General features: G+C 35.6%; 3 protein-coding genes across 8 annotated transcripts in view; 2 read left to right on the top strand and 1 right to left on the bottom strand.

Annotated features, from left to right (window-relative positions):
• Window positions 1-10737, top strand: part of wnd (Mitogen-activated protein kinase kinase kinase 13 wallenda) — a 69908-nt gene extending 59171 nt beyond the window's left edge. For all 4 annotated transcript variants that reach the window (XM_071586687.1, XM_071586686.1, XM_071586685.1 and 1 more), the window contains 4 exons: window positions 159-431; window positions 610-1547; window positions 6278-6617; window positions 8017-10737. In XM_071586687.1, the coding sequence (XP_071442788.1) occupies window positions 159-431; window positions 610-1547; window positions 6278-6617; window positions 8017-8139 (1674 nt within the window). In that variant the 3' untranslated portion in view covers window positions 8140-10737. The remainder of the gene's footprint in view (window positions 1-158; window positions 432-609; window positions 1548-6277; window positions 6618-8016) is intronic.
• Window positions 10728-13143, bottom strand: LOC139689518 (armadillo repeat-containing protein 1-like). The gene is made up of 6 exons (XM_071586689.1): window positions 12863-13143; window positions 12536-12634; window positions 12292-12458; window positions 12008-12209; window positions 11565-11756; window positions 10728-11241 (listed from the first exon to the last, which is right to left on the bottom strand). The coding sequence occupies exons 1-6, from the start codon at window positions 12899-12901 to the stop codon at window positions 11014-11016; spliced, it is 927 nt and encodes a 308-aa protein (XP_071442790.1). The 5' UTR covers window positions 12902-13143; the 3' UTR covers window positions 10728-11013.
• Window positions 13144-13241: 98 nt separating this feature from the next.
• Window positions 13242-22551, top strand: part of ArfGAP1 (ADP-ribosylation factor GTPase-activating protein 1) — a 56681-nt gene continuing 47371 nt past the window's right edge. For all 3 annotated transcript variants that reach the window (XM_071586599.1, XM_071586598.1, XM_071586597.1), the window contains exons 1-5: window positions 13242-13481; window positions 13565-13732; window positions 13808-13921; window positions 17438-17721; window positions 20269-20383. In XM_071586599.1, the coding sequence (XP_071442700.1) occupies window positions 13422-13481; window positions 13565-13732; window positions 13808-13921; window positions 17438-17721; window positions 20269-20383 (741 nt within the window). In that variant the 5' untranslated portion in view covers window positions 13242-13421. The remainder of the gene's footprint in view (window positions 13482-13564; window positions 13733-13807; window positions 13922-17437; window positions 17722-20268; window positions 20384-22551) is intronic.

The following is a 22551-nucleotide window of genomic DNA, read 5'->3' as shown; positions in this document are numbered from 1 at the left end:
AAAGACATTTTTGTAGTTTAAGATAGTATTATATGATTTCATCTATGAATATTTATAATACAAATAAAATTTCATTACCATGTAAATCCATGTGAATGTGTATTAGAAAATAGTATTTTATTAATGTTATTTATAATTTTTTTAATAAAATTACTTAGGGAATACCAAAGGCATCTTTGTACACTGAATTAAATGGTTCCTCGAAGCCACAGTCTGTGGTAAAGGAGAAAACATCTGGAGGCATGAAAGCAACTGCCACAGCAGTCATTCCTGAGACCTCCAATCCCCCTTTATGTACCAGAGTACGTAAAGCTCACCACCATCCACATAGACACCGCAATGGTAGTTCCAGCAGCAAAGCCAGTGATATGAATACAGGCCCAAACCTTACTTTGAACATTACTGCCAGCCCGCGAGGGGAGAGGAAAAAGGTAATCTATATACAGAGTACAATATGTTGTGATGTTAAATATATCTAAAATGTAATTTTACATGTTATACTGGGTGTTTCAATGTCCTCTGACAGTTAATCTTTTCAATTTTTGTTTAGCTTTAGTTTTTCATTCTCTTGATTTTCTTCAGTATCTGAATTATCTTTGTTGTTTCCAGGATGTGGGTATTGGACCATCTCTCGTTGATGGGAAGCCTCGGGTTGACTGTGAGACTCAGACGGAAGCTATGGACATTAGTGAGACTGACACCAGCCCAGCTTCAAATTCAGCCTCAAGGCTCTTTCACTTGAGTCTTGAGGGTGAGGACAATCAGGATGTGAATGTGCTGAGGTTGGAAGGGCCAAATGATAAATTATCTGAAAGTCCACAGACTAAAACCCCTGGCTCAGAAAGTCTCAATGGAAACACTGTCCTCTCCCAAGAAAATGAGGACGTACCTATCTACCGGGAGGGAGAATTAGACTCTGATGTAGGATGGAGGCCTAGAGAGGTGGAACTGAATTGTAATGACACTGATGAGGATAGAATGAACTTATCGGCAGTGTATCAGCATCACCACCCTCCACTGCGCATGCTGTCTCATCCTTCAGATGGGGGAACTAGTGACGATAATTTGGAGGTGCTAAACAGGAAAGTCACTGAGATATTGAATGTGAATCGCAACCTAACCACTCATGTGGCTGAGAATACTGATAGGATTGACCGAGTGTTGCCATGTTCATCTGTTTCAAAGAAGAGATGCTTGCCACAAGAAGATGGAATTGGTGACTATGACATGTCAAGCAGTGAAGTTGTTTTTCTCAAAAAGTTAGATGCCCCTGGTGTGAGCGAAGTTGTTAGTGGAAGACTTGAATCCAGGTCAGGGTCAAAGTCAACTGAGAGAGTTACTCAAGGAGCTCGAAAGCATAGACGTCATGATGAAGATTTCCTGAAGTTAAAAGAAGGTCATTCCATGGTTGACAGCTTGGAGGCTCTGGATTCACAAGATTCCAGCCGAATTGGCTCCAGTCGGGAAGATCTTTGTGATGGTTTTGAAACACTTTCAGAGGAAGAAGGATCTGTGGGGAGTGAAAATTACACAATACGTCGTAGGAGGTAAGTTATCCAGTATGCATGTCCAAATGGATATACATTAGTTAATCTTAAGTGCATAGTGTTGATGGTCTCATCAAAGGAATTTGTTTGTGAACGTAGTGGGTGACAGGTTTTCTTTCCAATGTTTTCATTATGCATATAATGTTTAGGGATGTTCCCTGCTCTATGAATGTTCAGATTCAATGTTCCCTTGATAACTTGTATATTTCATTAATCACCATCGCCTCGGGAATGGGATTGTGTGCATCCATAATTAGGATGTATGAAGGAGGGGACTGGATCTGACAGGAGGGAATGTGCTTACCTTTCTTGGTTCCTACAAACTGTATGGGTAGTGTTGTGGTGTAGTTGTAATGCATTGCCGAGAGACTTCTTGTCTCTTAAAAGCCAAAGGCTTTTATCCCTGTTCCCTCCAATTTTATTTCAAATTGGGTAGGATCAAATTACAAAGCCTTACCATTTACCTGCATGTAGGGAATACTTATGTATACTGGAATGATCTATGGTTTTATACTTGCTTAATCAAACCTATGATTCAGTAGGTTTTGTGTAACTTATAATGTCATCCATCTGAGAGTTATTCCAAGTTGAATGAAGTGATGAGGGATAGTAATTTCTTTTTCATAATTCACAATGCATGAATAGTGTTCTATAATTCATATCTATAGCCCAACTTAATTGTGTAGACTGTTACAGGAATGTTAATTAAGAAATACCGTGAGGGCATAAGGAAAGAATTTTCACTGCCGCTTTTCTTTTAAGCAAGTTATCTGACTGAACAAATTTAGTAGCTTCAGGCGTGATGGGGTGGAAAGATGGGACATATGAGATGGCACTGAATATGTTGTGCAAAAAATGAGAAATATGCAGTCTATGTTGCTGAAAGTAGGTACAAACTTGTCAAAATAATTATATATTATGTTTGTGTAATGAAAATTGGTACTTGATTCTTTAATTTTTAGGCATAATAATGCATATATTAGGTTTGGGTAATGATAATTGGTATTCAGTTCTTTAATTTTTCACTTAATTAGTTACCATCCCGTTTACTCAAGAGTCCTTCTTTCACTGTTTTTCGATAGAAACTACCATTTCAGGGAAGGCCCATGTTCAATTATCATAAGTATTCACTTTTCTATTAATGGATGGTTTGATATAAATATTTTCAGCCACAAATTCATGAACCTCCTCAGGAAAATGAAAAAGGAATACATTTATGGCAATTTTCCATGTATTATTGTTTGTAACAATGGCACATTAGATATGCACTGACTTCCTCTTATTTAGCCACTGTGAGCTCAAAATTCAAGATAAGCATGAGGGAGAGAGGTCAGTGTACCATTGACAGTAGTGGGGTAAGGCTCTGAGTGAGTCATTGTTTCAAAGGGGACCGACGTGGTTTATAGTTTCCCTCACTGCAGTATTATTGTATATACTCTGCCACCAAAGATTGTTTTCTTGTGGACGCGAGGGACTGGCAATCGCCCTGGATAAGTGCAAGGTGTTTAGAATTCTGATTTATACACTGCATGAGAAAGACCTGATATTTGGAAAAGGTAATTTCTCCAATGCCAAGGTCAATTAAATATGAAACTCTACTAAAAAGCTGCCACTCCGACACAACACATTATTGCTTGTTCAACTGACTGAAACATTAGCTTTGTTTGGAAAGGTTAAGCATCATTTGGGGACCTTTATGGCTTTAGCCATTTAAGCTATCAAGGCGTCCTCATAAACTCCGAAATTTTGGAGGCTACCTCGATAGTATAACTGGCTTAAGCCCTCGGCCAGACATCGAGGGATCCAGGTTCGAATCCTGTTCAAGGCGAAGGATTTTTACTCTTTGAAATTGTTGCATTGAAGTGTTTTCAATTTTGAAGGAAAAATTGTGTGATAATATCTGAGCAAGATGGGTGCTCTCAGCAGAGAATAATTGTTATCTTGTGGTCCATTCTGAGACTGGTTTGGTCTTGCCTGTCCTAATCCTGATGAGTTTCTGCATCAATATGTAATTGTGGATAAAACATGGATGTACTGCTACACTCCATGGACAATGGAACAGTGAAAACAGTGGGCAATCCAGCTCTGATGAAGGCAAAGGCAGTGAAACTGGCCATCAAAATTCTCAACATTATCATACAATCTGTTTTTCACTCTGAAATTGTTGCATTGAAATACATATTAGAGATGATTCCATTAAAAGTTACTGTTGTGGCATCTCCCGCAGTTACTTTTAATTTAAAAGCACTCTACCTTTTAATATGTCTGTGGCATTAAATAATTTGCAAACTTTGATTTTTCAACCACTCAAAACCATATTGTGGATTTTGTTGATTATTTTTTATTTCTTTCCAATGGATGTCCTGAGCAATGTTCATCATTCATGGATTTATGACATGTATGAATTCATTTACCTAATTGTAACCAGTTGCAAATACAATGGTAATCCCAGAAGTTGCCAACCCAACAAAGAAAACAAAAATTTTGGAAAAAAATGTATTTATTTTTCAACATAAACTCCTTTCAACTCTCGACACTTTTCCCAGCAATTTTCAATAAGTTCAATACCCTGTTAATAATAAGAACTGTCTTCCTCCTCAAAATAACCGTTAACTACCGGCATCACTTCTTTGCGATTAGATAATATTTGACCGAGCCATTTTTTCAAGTTTGCGAACAGAAAATAATCCGAGTGGGCTAAATCTAGCGAATAAGGTGCATGAGGTAGCAATTCAAAGTTTAATTAATGAATTTTGGTCATTGCAATGATGGGTTTGTGAGCTAGTGCATTGTCTCGATGAAGAAACACTTTCTTCTTAGCCAAATGCGGCTGCTTTTGCTTGATTTCTTCACTCAAACGTTGCAATAAGCTTGCATAATACTCGCCGTTGATGGTTTTTCCTTTGTCAAGATAGTCAATGAAAATTATCCCACGCGCATCCCAAAAAACCAACCCCATCACCTTTTCTGTAGATGAAACGGACTTCGCCTTCTTATGAGCCGGTTCTCCCTCTTGAATCCATGGTTTTGATTGCTCTTTTGTCTCAGGTGTGAAGTAATGGACCCATGTTTCATCCATGGTTATGAAACAGCGCAAAAATTCTGCTTTTTTGTTGTGAAACATCGCTAAACACTCATTTGTAACATCTTCATGGCACTGGTTTTGCTCGAGCGTGAGCAAATGCAGCGCTCATCTTGCACACAGCTTTCTCATATCCAAATTTCCAGTTAATATGCAATGTACTGCATTTTTGAAATGCCTACTATGTCTGCTAACTTGTGCACTTTCAGTCAATGATCATCCAGTATCTCTTTGTGGATTTTCTTTACCTTTCCTTGAGTCATCACCTCATTTGGTCGACCAATGCGAAGCTCGTCTTGACAGCTCATTTAAACTCTGCTATCTAATATTTTACTGTTATTAACAAAGGAGCAGACTCACCCAGAGTAGCATCCAATTTAGTTTTTATATTGGTTGGGCTGAGGCCTTTCAAATAAAAGTATTGTATCACATAACAATGACCAATTTTCTCCATTTTCACAAATTCATAGGAAACGTTCACCATTGATGGCTGCCAAACAAATACTAAACTAGGTAGTATCTTCAAACTTGAAACATATGCTTTATAGATTGCATACTTTCTAATATAGTGATATTTTTCAAATAACTACCGCCATCTTTAGGTCGGGCCGGATACTTCTGGGCCTTCCCATGTACAGGGGAAGTGTGTCTTGAACTCCATCCAAATTTTTCCGACAAGAATTATTGGATGAACAGAGGCAAAAATGTCTTCACATCATCCAGGAACTACTCAGTCGTTCAAACAATGATCGAAACTTTTTAAAAACAATTGTCACAGGTGAGAAAACCTGGATTTATGGTTATAATATAGAAACCAAAGCCCAATCCACAGTAGAAGCGGTCATCTTCCACATCACCCATAAAAGCTCGAATGTTGTGATCGACCATGGTGATGTTGATCATTTTCTTTGATTGGGAGGGGATTATATTTCCCAAAGGACAAGCAGTGACTGTGTTGCACTATATTTAGGTTCTGAGAAGTTAAAGACATGCCATGTTGCAGAAGAGATCACATGTTTGGAAAAATAATTCTTGGTGCTTTCATCATGACTACGCACTGGCATATAGGTGATCCCCCGGCCACCCTACTCTATAGATCTTGCACATGCTCTGGCACAATGCTGGAGTCATTGAATTGGCAACCAAGGGCTGTATTTTGAAGGCTATAAGCATGATTAAAGGGTAGCTGATAAAATTAAGTATTTATTCAAACAGTATCATCTTTTTTTGAACAGACTTTGTAATTTGTGGTGTCAGTTAGTGTAGCTAGACAAAGCTGAGATGCTCAATCAATGGCCATTCAAAAACCACCTTCAATGGTATACTAACAATAAGCATTATACCTTTATAATATTAATTTTTATATTGTGAAACTGTTGCATTGTAATTGACTTTTAGCGAATGACTCTGTTAAAAGTTACTGTGGTGGCATCTCTCACAGTGTCTTGGAATTTGTCAAAGGTTAAACACCATAGTATTTAAAGTTAACTTTAACCTCAGAATGTGGTGATTCGTGCATGACTACGAATATCTGTCACATTGTATGTGTGGTATTTTGTCAAAAGATCTTGTTCCTTTTAAGCCCCAAATTTTGGAGTGTAACAAATCATAGGCATCCCTCTATAATTAATTTTATTTTCCATTTCAGCTTTGCTCGGAGGCCTATTGCTCCCTGTAAAAACAGACGTTCCTGCCCTAATACAAGAGGAAGTAGTGTAGTAGCAACATCAACAGTACAATCCGAAGGAAATGCATCAGAAGAAGATGAAGAGAACACTTCAGAGTACAGTCATACTCCCTCTAGCTTACGATCAACACTTGAGAGCAATCCAGACATGCTGAGGCACATGGAAGCACAAGGTTCTATTCCTAATGTTCAAGAGCAGGTACCATGCAGCCAGCCTTGGCAAAAATCACTTAAGTGTGCTCAAGAGACTGCTCGAAATTCACCCAAGAAACATCACCATGCTGCACGTGGCATCAAAGTTGTAAGTTCATATTTTGTATGCAAAATTTACATACAATAAACAACACTCTTTGATCATTCAAATGGAATCCAGGGCAAAAGACAAAAATCTTCCAGCATTCTATGATAACATTTTACCATGCATATACTGCGTAGAACATATTTTTGTTAATAATGGTATTTATTTCCCAACAAGCATCATACTATAGTGATATATCTTTCATTTTTGTAAAGCTTCAATTTTGAAAAACCTTTTCGTCTGTGTATGTTGAAGAATTCATGCATATAAAGGGATGTTGTAGTGAGTTTGTTATTATTAGGTCATCTATGGCATAGTCTAATTGTGAATACAGATAAATACCTTTAAATCTGATGTGTCTGGCCAGTTACTAGAACCACACTTTTGATACTATTTTTAAAACTAGAAAAATGAATAACGAAGTATGAATTACTTCAACATACTGCCCTGCAATAGTGACCACAAAGGTTTCTCTTCAGTGTAAAATCCAAGTAATATAACACACTTCCTTGTAGTTACATGCTGGATGATCTAATCTAACTAGTTCAATACATAGTCATTTTCTTTATGGATAATAGCAACCACCCTTACTATTCTACTTCCAAGCTAGCATTCAGTTGTTTGGTAAGCTGCGATGTTTATACAATCCAGGCCATTTCAATTTAAAATCTGAAGTTATGTTTTGTATCCATTATTGCCAATATTCTTGGCATGGAATGCTCTTCAAGTGGCAATGCACCCTGTTTGGAATGCCATTTCTTTTTACCAGTACAGATGGAAGTGCACTTTATAATATGGATGAGGCTTGTATTGTTTTTGAAAAAGGTAATTATTGCAACTTGCTACATATGTCATCAGTTGCTTCCATTTGTATTTTAACTCTAGGATGGAATTCGCTAATCATCATACTTTTTATAGTTACCAATTTCAAGTTAGTGAAAGGAAAACCCTAATTATTTATTATATTTCCCATTTTTTATGGTGGAATGATTCTAACGTAAATGGAATATGTTTCCAAGCAATTTCATTCCTAAAAAATGTCATGAAGGAAAATGATTGTTCATGTACTTTAATAGAATAGTAGCCATTATTTATCCAATTGTATTTCTCACTGGTAGAAAAAATACTTTTTGAATTTCCAAGTTATGCTATTTTATCACTTTATGTGCATGTCCTGATGCATGTACAAGGAGCCCCTCCCCATCTTTCCATCGAAATGTTGCCATTTCAACACTGATTGCTAATATTGCTACCTTGAATCTGAGCTCATTTCAGCTATGGTATGGACTAATCTGTGTTGGTATTTTGGTTAGAACAATTTTCTGATTAATAAACTTGCATGATTGTGATATAATTCATCTATTCACGCAAAAGGCTTCTAACATAAAACTTTTTATTCCAGAGGCCAGGTGATTGTGGAGAAAACTCACACCAGACTTCGGGCTCTGAGTCAGATGATGTTAGTGATGCTACTGTGGCTACTCAGCTCCCACAGTCCCCCAAGTCTGAAACCACTGTTTGGTAGTTCCCAGAGAAATTCCATTATGACTATTAGGGCCATAAGTTAGTTATGTCTTCACCTACCACGCGAGTTGTGATTTTTTTACTGCAAGTGGTAAACGTTTTGAAACAAGTTTTAATTGTTTTATTTTGTTCATGTGTGAGGGAGATAGTGCATGATTGAAATATCTGTAATATAACCTAAATCATATGTAAAGACTTAAATGTTTTTTTTTTAGAAATTGTAAATATTGTAATTCCAGTTTCAATCATGGCAACTTTTCTAATTGTTGGATTATAGCAATATGTTAGACTCCAGTTGTTTTTTCTGTAATCTCAGATAACTGGATGATATTATACAACATAATTCTTTAGTGGTTATGGTGATGTTGATGGACATCACATATTGTACCTTTGCAAAATAACTGAATTATCAATAATCACATTGGTTACATAAAATATTTATGATATTTTGCATGGTTTATCTCAGGTAAGAGCATTTTTAAAGGAATCAAGGGTCACATGTAGCCCTGAATGTGGCCTGATTTAATTTGGAAGATTTACCTTCCTGCGGTGATGAAGTATATGACTGTATATATATACCTATATTTATTTGAAAATGTTTTGTGATAAAAGCATTGAAACAAATCAACAATTTGTTAGCGTGAATGTATGAGATTAAATTTAGCACATAAGGATTTATGAGCTCAACTGGCATAAAGTCATTGATTAGTAAATATGACTTTTCTTTTAAGTCTGCTTCCTTATGGACTTGATAGTTTGAATACTTCCTCACATTTTCCAACACCATATGTTTTGCTCTATTATTACTCTTATGATATTGTTCGGCAAAGTATTATTCAGATAATTTACAATGCAACCAACTAGTTTCCATTTTAAATTGGTGTCTTTTGTTTAAATCTTTTTTGTGAAAGAAAACGTTCTCCATTCACCTAGATTAAAAACTGTTTTAATTGGTGTGACTAAGGTTCTTCTGATATTTTGTAAGATCAGATATAAGTAACATTTTTTTCATGTTGCCTAAAAATACAGTAATTTCATGAGTCTGATATATATGATTGTCAAAGTATGTCTGTACTGTTGTGGATATTATGCCTGGGATTAATGGATTTGGAGGAACATGACCTTTTTAATTGAGTTTGGATTGGCCAGAACTTGGTATGAAAGTGTGGTGGTCAAGTGAATTAGTACTTCATCAACTATCTAAATATTAGGGGCTCTTACCAAAAGGAAAGATAGCTAAAGCAAAGTCTGTGGTTTGCAGTGATGTTTTAGCAGTATTTTTGGTTCAGGAAATATGGATTGATGTTTTGATTTGATAGAAACTTAAAAAGGTTTTGAGAATGGAAGGATATTACTAGGTTTGTCTGGGCTCAATAATTCGAGTATCCCACTTTGCCACAATTTTGGGTGTTATATTGAGTGTTTTGAGTGAATAATGAAATCCAGTGCACTTGAGCTGATGAGGATTCATTGTCCTGTGCTGACAATTTTTATAATGCTAAAATATTTCAAAAGGGAAATAATATTTTCAGATAGATGCTGAAATTTACTTCCAATCAATTGCCTTTCTAATTAAATGCCTTGGGTGTAAAAAAAAGTCGGCTTACATATTTTAATCAGATGGATTTATCTTATAAAAGTTGACTTAAAATATGAATTATTTTTAGCGAATCAATTACAATGTCACTCGATAAATTTATTAGCTTGCATCTTGCATCAAATGCAGGTAGTTGTTTCAAAAATTAATACTTAGTCAAATTGAAAGTTTACTGTCAAAAACTATTGGGAATATTTTACTTCCATGTGTAAGTAAAGTGAGATTAAGCTTTACTAGTCTGCGTCGTCCAAATGATATGGAATTAAAGATAACATTTGAAATTCAATACAAGACATATGTACATTTATTGTGTCCAATAATCAATTTACACATCCACAAAAATACATGCTTTCCAGAAAGGTATGTATTTTCCCCAGATATTTCTTCTTTGACATCACATAAGATCAAAAATTGATGGAGTATCTACTATTTCATATACCTATAGTACCTTAATTGAAAGCTTAAAAAAAAGTATGCAGTGCTATTTTATTTCTAATCCAGAACTCTGTTAAATTTATCAAGATCAACGTATGATGACTAGTTGGTACTTGATAAATAACATGAGCATTCATAATGGCCAATTTAGTACATTTTTTATCAAGTGTGGGACCTTGTTATAAGTACTTAAGGATGAGGTAGTATCATCAAGTCACAAAATTTGTACCTGCCACACACTTAACTTAGTCATTTCAATGTGAGAAAGGTGCTATACATTAAAACTGAGCAAATAACTTTGTAAAAAAAATAAAGAGTGTTACTATGGTCAAAACTGTATATATCTTTCTGGGTACGATATTCTGTACCACTTGACTGTTTTGTGAAACTATGGACTAAACCGCTCTTGAAGGATAATTTTTTCTTGATCATACCATGAGTATTTTTCATGTACAATTGTGTTTCATAGCAAGCTAATGAAAACATGATCGGTCATCTATATTATAGATATTTCATTAATATTTTTTGTAGAATATTTCAAATTAGGTGTGTGTTGAAAAAAAAAATTGTGCATATACTGTTTCAAAAATGTTTAAAATTGAAAAGTCAAATAAACGAATTATCTTTGTTAAAAGCTTCAGATTGTGTATTCCAACCTATGGCAAAATTTGAGCAATAGGGAATAATGGGCTCTTACAACTAAATCAACAACTTTTTCTTCAGTACAAGAAAAAGGGTGGAGACTAAACCAATAACTCCATTAAATGTGATACAACATCACAAAGTTCTAACAGTCAAGGCAAGTTGTAAACCCAGCTGCGTCAGTTGGGGATTCAGTCGCCACTACCAGTAAAATGACTGGTGTAAAAAGCTAGTAGCAGAATGGATCCAACCGGAAGCATTTTGCCGCAAGCTACCAAGAAGTGATATTGCATTATCTTTGATAGGTGTCTCCCCTTCCTCTTCAGGCAAATAATCTGGCAAAGAAGGATCTGACTCAGATCTATCCATATCAGAAAAGGAAGTGGACTTCGTTGGACTGAGTCTCTTATTGCCCATAGGGAGAAGAATCTGTAAAAAAAAATCAGAACACCAATGAAAGGACATGCTAATAATACCTTATTTTTAAATTCAAATCCTTTTAATGTAATGAATGAGCTATCAATATGAAAACTACATTTGGCTGATAACAGAGGACAACTCAGTAATTTGCTGACTTCTTTACTACTAACTAATGTCATTAGCAAGAGCTAGAAAAACATTAGCATGGCAAGATAATTCCTCCTCTTACACACAACGCTGAGTTAGCTCCAACAAGCGAATATCAGGGTTCCTCATTAAAATTTCACAAATCTGTAAGTAGTAGACAAAATAGAAAAAGTACTTATTTTTACCTCCTGTTTAAGCTTGTTCCTGGACACCAATTTTGCTTCGAGACACTCTGTTTCTGTGATAGCCTTGGCCACAGTCTCAAGCTCCAAAAAAGGACGGGCCCGTAATACACACCTTTGATGTTCTATATCCACCATTAAAGATACAACACCAGGTAGTGAAACTATTGCCCTTTCTAGGCTAAGGCGTGTTTCCTGTAAAATTATTCAATTGACATTAAAGTTAATAAATTTCAAGTGTACCATATTAGGGGCTAGTTTCTCAAGTAATTTGATAACAATTGTAGGTGTTATGCGAGGTATTCTCTGAGCATTGGATGCAGTAGTTACATGAACATTTATTTCGATTAAAAGGTCTTGCACTAGAAATCTGTGAGGATTTATGGATTTGAGAAACGGGCTCCGGTTTAAATTTAATTTGGAGGTAGTAAAAAAGAGGTGATTACCGGAGAAAGGCCATGAATGTGGAGGGTAATTGTCTTCGCAGTCAATTTCTGCGTATTATCCTTGCCGTCCTCAGTGCGCTGAGCCCACCTGCCACAACTTCTTCCATGAATCGGCGGAACTGTTTTCAAGGCTGCAGGATCACTACTCTTTAGATTCTGGTGAAGTTCCCTGGCAGTGGCTGCCAATTTATCATTTGGGCACCTGATTTAGGATAATCGTCCTTAATTATACATTATTTCACTCAATTATCCGGCAATAATGTTATTATTTTTCAATATCATACCTTTCAGCTAAGCTATCTAAAGATTCAAGAACTCCAAAAACGGACAATAATGTAAAATGGTTTGATTTATCATCTATTAACAATTTAAATGCCTCTAAAGCTTCCTCCAACACTTCTTCGTTGGGGTTGTCCAATATGTATGCAAGAAATTGCAAGCATGTAATGTCCTGAAACCCACATTAGTGTTATCAATATCAAAGCTGTAATACATATATCAACAGAAAGAAAATTATTTTACGCTTACCTTAACAACCGCCGACTGAGTTACTGGATTAGCCGCTAATGACTTGTATTTTCGGACTGTGTTTAGTATGTTATCTGTGTTTTTATCCATTTGTAACAGCTGAAAGCAAAGATAATTTGTAAAACATCACTCTTGAATTTAGTTGAGCGGGTCACTGATGATAGATTTAGTTGGTTAATTAGTCTGCCTTTCATTGCAAACTCAGATTCCTAATAAACATTTGTTTCAGTAAACAAATCACATATTGATACAACGCTAGTCAATAACCGTTTAAAATAAATGTTAAATGAAAATTGGGAACTATCACTCCCAATTACTGATAATTACCTTTGGACCTAGTTCTTTGACGAAGATTTTCGGTAACATCTAAGTAATCGAAGGCGTTTTTCTATGAATTTAATGTGATAGGTCAAAAGGATGTTGTTGTTAAGCATACGGCCTAACAAAACATTTGTCATGACTAATTGAAAACTGAACAAAGGCCTGTAAATTACATAAGGCTTTAACAACTGCGGTGAGGTACAGAGCACATCTCGATGCAGCACAAAAATATTTCGCCTAAATATCGCTTTTCCAAGTAGCGCTTTACAGGTATCGCACTTCAGTACTCATTAAGGCCCAAGATTGCGGTGGACGTCGCTAGATGTCAGGAGGGAAGATTTTGCGGATCTTAGCACGTCAATTGTTTTGATGGACCAAGGAATATTAGTGACGTCTACTGCTCCAATGATTTGTTACCGTATTGTATTGCAACGTGCGGTATATTCGGCTTGTTAATTTATTTATTTTTGTTATAAGCGATATTTTGCATCTCCTCATTCACAACGTTTCGTTTGTCTTGCGAATATTTATTAGTTAAATCTGAGATTTAAAGTTCATAACTATAATGGCCAGTCCAAGAACTCGTCGTGTTTTACAGGACCTAAAAGCTGTGGACGAAAACAAAGTAAGCATAGAATGTTTCTTCTATAGGTATTTTATTTCATGGGAAATAAAGTACTGATATTAATGGTGTCATTTATTTTGCAGAAATGTTTTGAATGTGGATCCCATAATCCTCAATGGGTGTCTGTCTCTTACGGTATATGTATATGTTTAGAATGCTCAGGGAAGCATCGAGGTCTTGGGGTTCACCTGTCATTCGTCCGATCCGTCACTATGGATAAATGGAAAGATATAGAGCTAGAAAAAATGAAGGTATATGTTCCCCATGATTTTAACCCAGTTGTTAACTAATTATCCATGTATTTACTGTCACTATTATTTTTTTAGGTCGGTGGCAATAGAAATGCTAGAGAGTTTTTTGAGTCTCAACCTGACTGGGATCCTGACATGAGCATTCAACAGAAGTACAATACGAAAGCAGCTGCTCTGTATAGAGATAAGGTAATTTGAAGACTTTGAATTATACCTGCACCTTTAAATTATTAAATTTCTCACCTGTAGTAACTCTGTTGTTGAGAATCAAGGGAAATTATGGCCAAGCTGGGTATTTTGTGTTAACTTAAAGTTCGGCAGTGTTCAGCATATTTGTTCCTACTTGATAATATTTTTCAAATTGCAAACCTCTGTCGGAGTAAGTTTGGGGGGCTTTTAATTTTGAAGTTTCATTTTTCTATATTAATCACCGGATAGGAATTTTTCTATTCGTTTTTATGCTGATCAAAACAATATCTATATCCCTTCAAGTTTTATCCAATTTGGTGTTTCAATCCCTATTTGTTCTCATAGAATTTGAACTGTTTATGGCGATCACTCAAGGGTTTTAAAAGAGTAGTCTTCAAGGCCCTTGCCTTGGTTGCGGGACTAGTCATTCCGTTTGAAGGCTTGAAAAACCTAGTTTTAAAAGAAATCCTATGAATGCTATTATATATAAGATACCGGTAGATTATCTTGGTTAAACATTGTATATTTATATTGTTAATGTATCCGTTTTTAATATAAAAAAATAGTTTTTCTTTTATCCATTTAAATTTGGAAAAAATAGATAAAGGTCCAAGGAATGCACAACACCATATTCCGTGGAAAATTTGGGAACCTCCCTGAAGAGTTCATTAAGTATTTTCACTAGCATGGGATCGGGCGCTGACATATTTGATACTAATGGTCTTATCAGAATCCCATTTTTGTGAATTTTGGTGGCCCAAAAAACTATTCGACTCATTTGAACTAGTTTGAAAATTTAACTTTCGATGCTTTGGAGCCGTAGAAATTTTGTAATGCATCCGTTGCAAGAATGAACTTGCCAATGAAATTATGTATGCCTTCCACTCCCTACTCCTAAAACTACCACTCTTCCAACTCAATTATGGACATCGAAAGATGTAATTTTCTCTTTCTCCAACTTACATTTTAACCTATTTATCGCTCCACCCTCCCTCTCTGACTAACCCCCCTCCCTCAATCAGAAGGTATATGTACCAAGTTTACTTCAATGAGGACCACCTGATGATGAGATTCAATATCAAAACCTGGGTCGTGTTTTTAAATAAAGTTTGTGAAATTACTTAGTTAATAATTTCATTTCATTATGCAATGCAAATTCCATAATGTGTCGCCGGAGACAACAAATTTTATACACATGTTAGGAAAAACTCGTTACTGATATATTTTATGCAAACATTTTATTTGCAACATATGGTGATGGTATAATAATGTTGTGAGATGCAAAGCTCGTCAATAACTTTGTGATATGAATCATAAATTTTGTTTTTCAATTGTATTTACAATCAAACCTATTGATATTCTGGGAAAGATATGTGCTGTATTCAAAGTATCTGTAGCCATAGCATTATTTTCTTCATATTTTTGGCATTCCTATGTTCAAAATTGACATTAAATTTCTCATTAAATTTAATTCTACGGATGTGGTAGTCCATTGGCTTAAGCACTAGGCTGGAGGACTTCGGTTCGATTCGCAGGGATGCCTCTGAGTGCATTCAACTTGATCCTAGCTGTCGTCTTCCTGGGAAACCATGGGAGGCACAGGGAAGGGAATTGGCCACCCCTTTTTGGATGCATGAATTTCACTGGCATTTGGGCTTATTATAGGGTGAGATATTCATTAAAGTGACACTTGGGCTGATTACCAAACATCATTTAATTCAAGGGTTTGGTGAAACACTGCCTTATCCTGCTCAGTAACTCAATCTAATCAAAGTTGAGGTAAAGGGAACTGAAAGTTTGTAAAAAATTCATACAACTGGTTCTCAAAATATCCTGTGCACCCCTTTCATTAATAGATGACCATTCTTCATTAAGTTCTTCTTTAAGTAAGAAAATGCTTTTGTTTATGTACAAATTTAGGTTTACTGAGAAGCAATAGTATTTATATAAAAGTTTTAAATGAGGGTTAAGACACTGTTGGTCTAAAGTTATTAATAGGGGGATCGTGATTGTGCGGTGGCTAATGTACTGACTTCCTATTGTGAGGGCTGGGGTTTGAATCCTGGAGACGGCAGATATTTTCAGTGGTATCCCGATTTCTACTTTAGGTGCAAAGAGCACATTGCTAAGTTCGACATCCGTTGGATGGGACAATCAACTGCGGACCCTTTGGTGCCTTTTGTTAAGAGTAGGCTAATGCCGACTCCAGGTTTTTCTCCACCCTTTATCCTTTCCCATCCATCCCTAAAGGGGTAAATGACCTTAGTGTCAGTCACCTCCCCTCAAAATACCACTAAGTTATTAATAGACTTTGTTGGTTAAGTGTTGTTTCTTGCTACATATTTGTATGACAATTATAACAATTAAAAACATACATACGTGTATTTTTCTCAATGTATTAGCTAAAAATAATAATTTTAATTGGGTCACAACTGCAGAAAGTGGACCTAATCATAACTACATGAAACTGTATATGTAAAGCAAACTTTATGTTCACAAATAGAGGTAAAAATTTAATATCATTGGTTTGGTAAGAAATAATGAGCAGGAGACCCAAGTTTGGTGTCATGATTGTTTTCTTTTTGCATGCAAATTGAACTTTTTCCCAGTGCCTTTTTCACATTTCCATTTATATCAAGATAATGTAAAGCAAGTTTCTACTATCCTGATTGCCTGCAAGTTTTTGTCTCTCTGTAAAGATGTTTCCTTGTTTTGAATTTCAAGTGTGTCAAAGTGATACATGACCAGACTTTAGCAATGTACACGTAAATCCAGTAATAAACTCCTTGAAAAAATTTTTGAAACTATTAGATATAATTCAAGGTTTTATTTCTTCTTCACCTAACTTAAGAAGAAAATAGCCTGTGATAATAGAACTAATGATAAATGTAAGTAAGTTCTCCTGGCTTTAATATTTGGGCAACATATCTTGGAAAACTGACAAACTTAAACAGCTTCCATACCAAGCTTATTGGAGTGAGTGGCATGTTTTTGTGCATAGCAATGCAATTAAAATATGTATAGGCATGTGATTGTTGGTGGAAACATTGAATCTGGAATTTCAGAATGGCATAAAAAATGTGGAAAATAAACATCAGGAGTTCTCGTTTTGAGTAGATTTTCCCCTACCATTTTAGTTTTGGCTCACACTGGTTTTATTTAGATGTTAAGAATTTCTTATTTCTCTAAGATTTTTGTAATTTCTTTTTGATCTTTGTTACTGACACTTGGGTCAATTTTTTTCATTGCTAACTTCAAAGTACACTTGGAGCAACTTTATATCTTAAGTGTAGTAAATGTATTCATCTGTAACTCCAAAATGAATTTTACATAATCATACAATAAGCATAATTACTTGTATTATGTAAGAGAAGCTGGTGATTACTGTAATTATCATCACACGCATCACCATTGTGCATCAAACTGCATATATTTGAATATTAAGGGAAGACTGGACAAGGTGTGTTGGCTGTCAATAAATGGAATTTGACTTTAAATTTCTTTTTTTTTTTACAGATTACAACTCTAGCCCAAGGAAAAACTTGGAATATCAATACTTCCCCTGCTCAAAGCCATATAAGCAGTTCTATAACTTATAGTGGCACTCATTATAATAATTCATCACAAAAAAATAGTAATTCAAATTATAAAACTGATTCATATTTAGGTAGATTAGATGATAATAGTGGGGGGTACCAATCAGGAGGAGGTTACCAGTCCTTAGAGTCTGTTGCTGTGGTTAATGATCAAAGAGATGCCTTTTTTGCGAGAAAACAATCGGAAAATGCCCTGAAACCAGAGTGAGTATCCTTGTTTAAGCATATAGTATACTTTCATTTGGAATTGGTTAAATATGTTTCTTTAATAAATTTACCAATATGCCTATCTCTTTCATCCCAACTATATGGTTCTATTCCCAAAAAATGTCATATTCAGTTAGACAAGAAACTTGGATGGTAAGAGAAATGAAATGGAATCATAGCATGAAGGCTTCCCATTACTTCATGGTAGTAGTTCAATTGACAAATTTTATTGTGCACATGGGAATAGAATTGCAAATTTTTATAGATATGTATATTTCATGGCCTCATGTAATGCCACCCTTGGAGGAATTGTATATGAATTTTGTGCACAGACACACACACATATATATATATATATCCTTCCATCACACCTCGCATAGACCTAAAATGTCTATATTTCCTCTTCCTATCTCTCGCTTTATATTCTATAATTTTTCTGTCCTCAACATTGTCCTTACATTCCAAGTTCTTATCGTAACTAATTTTAGCTTCTTCTTCTGCATATTCTGTTTTGCTGCCATCGGTTTTGCTTTACAAGTTTTTTGTGAGATGACAACCGCATAAGCCTTGACTCTTCCACTGCCGGACATGACACATGGTCGATTAGGCCGAGTCCTGTAGTTGCCAGGACTCATATTCTCTATACTGTCCATCATAAAAGTCTTGGGAATAATAATTGAGGTAGTGTCATATTGTCCTCCTCAATAGAGTTTTGGAGGATGATGATAAGTCTCCTTTTCCGCAGTACATTCTTAAATTCCTCTTAATTCACTCTGTTGAATGCCCTCTTGAAATATCTGGTGCAGACAAATACGAGGGTGGTCCTGTAAGTACCTGGCCTGACCAAGAGATGGCGGTAGTTGTTTGAAAAATATTACTGTATTAGGGCACAATCTATAATGCATGTTTTTCAAGTTTGAAGATGTTACCTTGTTTAGTATTTGTTTGGCAGCCATCAATAGTGAACATTCTCAGTAAATTTGTGAAAATGGAGGATATTGGTCATCATGATGTGATACAATACTTACAATACAGTAAAGAGGAGCATCGCATTGGTCAACCAAATGAGGTGACCACTCAAGGAACAGTGAAGAAAATCCTCAAGGTGATAATGGATGATCGTCGACTAAAGTCCAGGAGCTAGCAGACATAGTAGGCATTAAAAAAAAGTGTGGTACATTGCATATTAACTGAAAATTTGGACATGTAAAAGCTGTGTGCAAGATGGGTGCTACGTTTGCTATCACTCAAGCAAAACCAGTGTCATTAAGATGTTTCAAATGAGTGTTTAGCAATATTTCACAGCAAAAAAGCATAATTTTTGTGCCGTTTCATAACCATGGATGAAACATGGGTCCATTACTTCACACCCGAGACAGGATAACAATCAAAACAATGGATTCAAAAGGGAGAACCGTCTCCAAAGAAGGAGAAGACCATTTCATCTGCAGTTAAGGTCATGGCGTCGGTTTTTTGGGATGCACGTGAGATAATGTACATTGACTATCTTGAAAAAGAAAAAATATGAATGGTGAGTATTATGCAAACTTATTGAAACGTTGGAAGCGAAGAAATCAAGCAAAAGCGGCCGCATTTGGCTAAGAAGAAAGTGTTGTTTCATCATGACAATCCACCAGCTCGCAAATTCGTTATTGAAATGTAAAAAGTTCATGAATTAAAGCTTCAATTGCTGCCTTATGCACCCTATTCGCCAGATTTAACTCCCTAGAATTATTTTCTGTTTGCAAACTTGAAAAAAAAGCTCGGTGGTCAAAGATTTTCCAACCATGAAGAAGTGATGTCGGCAGTTAATGGCTGTTTTGAGGAGCAAGAAAGTTCTTATTATAAAAAAGGGTATTGAACTTATTGAACATCGCTGGGAAAAGTGTATAGAGCTGAAAGGGGATTATGTTGAAAAATAATTTTTTTTTTTCTAAAATTTTTGTGTTTTCTTTGTTGGGTCTGGCACTTGGACTACTGAGGCCACCCTCGTACATCCTCATTGTATTCTGTTTTCCTCTATATTACTGACTACATTACTGCTATGGCATCACATATGCCTCCCCCATCCTGAACCCAAACTGATCATCTCTTTTGTATTCATATGCCTTGCTTTCCATCCTTTGTTGATGATTCTGAGAGCCACTTAAGTTGTATGTGCAATCAAGCTTTTCGTTCTGCATTCGTCACATATTGCTGCCTTTTCATTCTTGGGTTAGGAACTGACACTAATAGAATCAAGTCTTCATAGCAAATTCCTCTTTTATGAATACTGCAAATTAGTTCATGAAAATTCTTCCTCCCACCTTTTCTAAAACTTTTGAGTAATTCTGAAGGAACGTTGTCTATCCCCATGACCTAACATGATTTCAATTCCCGTAATCCCTTTTCTATCTCAGCATTGAGTATGCCTGGACCTAAGCTATCCTCATCTAAATCGTATTCTCTTTTTTGTGTATAAGTTTATTATGCGTGTATTGTGTTTTGTGTATAAGTTTATAATTAAACTATTCATGGTATTAATTATCATAATTTTTAATGCAGAGACCTACCACCATCACAAGGAGGTCGTTATTCTGGTTTTGGATATACTATGGAACCACCCCCTCGAAGTTCCTCTCAAGAGTTCTTTGACAATGCTGTATCTTCTTTAGCAAGTGTGAGTATATTGCTTTAAATATAACAGTATTTTTTAAATTGGTTTTAAGTGGCAAGGTAACTGCTAACGTAGCTCCTCTCATTCCTCTGTTTGAGGTAGGATTTAATATGTTGAGCAGCATCACAACTTGCTGGAAATGCTGAAGCAACCAGTCGGTAATTCTGTCTTAATTTTATGAGAGCTATTCAGTAAAGAATTATAATATTTATTGGCAGCTTACCTTCACTTATCCTCCAAATTTTAATGGTCCATCTCAAAGTACCATACTTCCTAGCCCCTAAGAAGTACTGGTGCATAATTCATCCTATGATTTTTCCAGCTAGAATTTACAAAAAATTCTTGGATGAGTCCAAAAAATGTTTTAATGTTAACACTTTGTAGGAAGAAATAGAATTGTTGCGTTGAAAAATTAGCAACTATGTTAACATTAATTCATCGTAGAATCTCAGAAATTTGGTATCACTGCTGCTAAAATTATGGCAGGCTGATTTTAGAGCACAATTTGGTGTATTAAATGCATCTTATAGGCCAGGAAATATAGAAGGACATGTGGATTGCATGCCATTGGATGCAATGCACATGTCTCCTCCCTCCATTTTATCCGGTCTTCAAAACATGCTGGAAACCATTTTTGATAGATCCTTCAAAATCACCTTAGCAGCCTTCGCCACAGCATTTGATAATGAAAAATACCATCCTCAAAGGTGTATCTTAACAATAGGCAACCGTGAAAAGTCACATGTGACTAGGTCTGGACCATAGGGAGTATGAGGAATGCACTACATGTTGATTTTCACAAGATATTCGGCCACAACATTTGCAATGTGTTGTTATGCACTTACATGGTGAATGCATCCAGCCTTGGAATGTGCTCTTTTGTGATTCAAATAGCCTTGGAGAATTTTCGGTGCACCCCTATAGTATGCTTCATTTATAGTTGTCTATGCTGGCACAATATGCTGATACACCAATCCCCAAGTATTGAAAAATGATATGATCTTAAATTTCCCCGAACATTTTTTTGTTTTGGTGTCAGTCGGTTCACCTTTGAAAGAAACTTCTCTCGCTGTTCCATGATTTTCAACTGTAAACAAGCCTGTGCATGAACGTCCTGTTGTTGAGGCAAAGCACTCGCAGAATCCTCTGTGCACAAAAACACATATATGTAGATTTTTTGTGTTGCTAATTTATGTTGCTTACCTAATGATAGTTTCAATATCCCTCGTAGTGCTTTTAACATTATTTCTCTATAACAAATTCTCTCACAAAAGCAGCAGCAGTGTTAATGCTTACTACTTCTGTAAGAACAGTTACTGGAATGTAGTGTTCACCTTCCTTAAAAATTGATTATCTTCCTTCTTTAAACATTTAAAACCATCTTCGAAGTTACGATATGGCAAGACAGACTCTCCCATAAGCCTCCTGTGACATTACATACTATCCAGCTGATGATCTGTTCTGACAAATGTAAAATTTCAATTCAGCGTATTGCTCATCTTGTCTTTTCTCCATAGTTGCGGTAGATGAAATTGAACATTTTCAACTTGAATTGGTGCCTCTGATACAATAATAGAGTCAAATTAATGAAACTTGTACCAAATTCACACCACACGTTAAGCTAGAGAAGTAGCTATTTATTTATTTTTACATAATTAAAATAAATCCTATATTATAAAATTATTATGAATTTGAAAGTGTGATCATTATTTTTTATCCTAATTCTTTTTATAAAGTGAAAAGGGCATGATGATCTTGGGGGCCAAAATATATGTATAGAAATATAACCAAATGTTCCCTGTTCCAAATTTATATGTGACATAGTAAGTGGAGCATTCAGTTTGAGGCAATGAGCCTTTGGATACTTGTAGTTTACAGTTTCTTTTAGCCTGAAAAAGTCCTATAATTCGTGGCAAAACACATTTCATGGTTTAACATAGTGGCACTTGCATGTAGCAAGCAATATTGTTCAATTAATAGAAATATAAATGCAGTATGAGATTTACTACTTGGGAGAAAGTTTGTGTCAAAATATCAGATAATTATTAATATTTATAAAAATTCAAAATGTTTCTCAAAATAATTTCCCAGAAAAATTTCCAACTTACACAAGCTATGCAGCATAAAAATATTTATGAGTTAAATGTAGCACGAATTGTGCCTTTGGTATT

The sequence above is a fragment of the Hetaerina americana genome, unplaced genomic scaffold, assembly GCF_022747635.1.
Source record: "Hetaerina americana unplaced genomic scaffold, ioHetAmer1.1.p SCAF_24, whole genome shotgun sequence".
NCBI classification, from domain to species: Eukaryota; Metazoa; Arthropoda; class Insecta; order Odonata; family Calopterygidae; genus Hetaerina; species Hetaerina americana.
The sequence above is the reverse complement of the archived record's forward strand: the minus strand, read 5'-3'. Positions and strand labels throughout refer to the sequence as shown.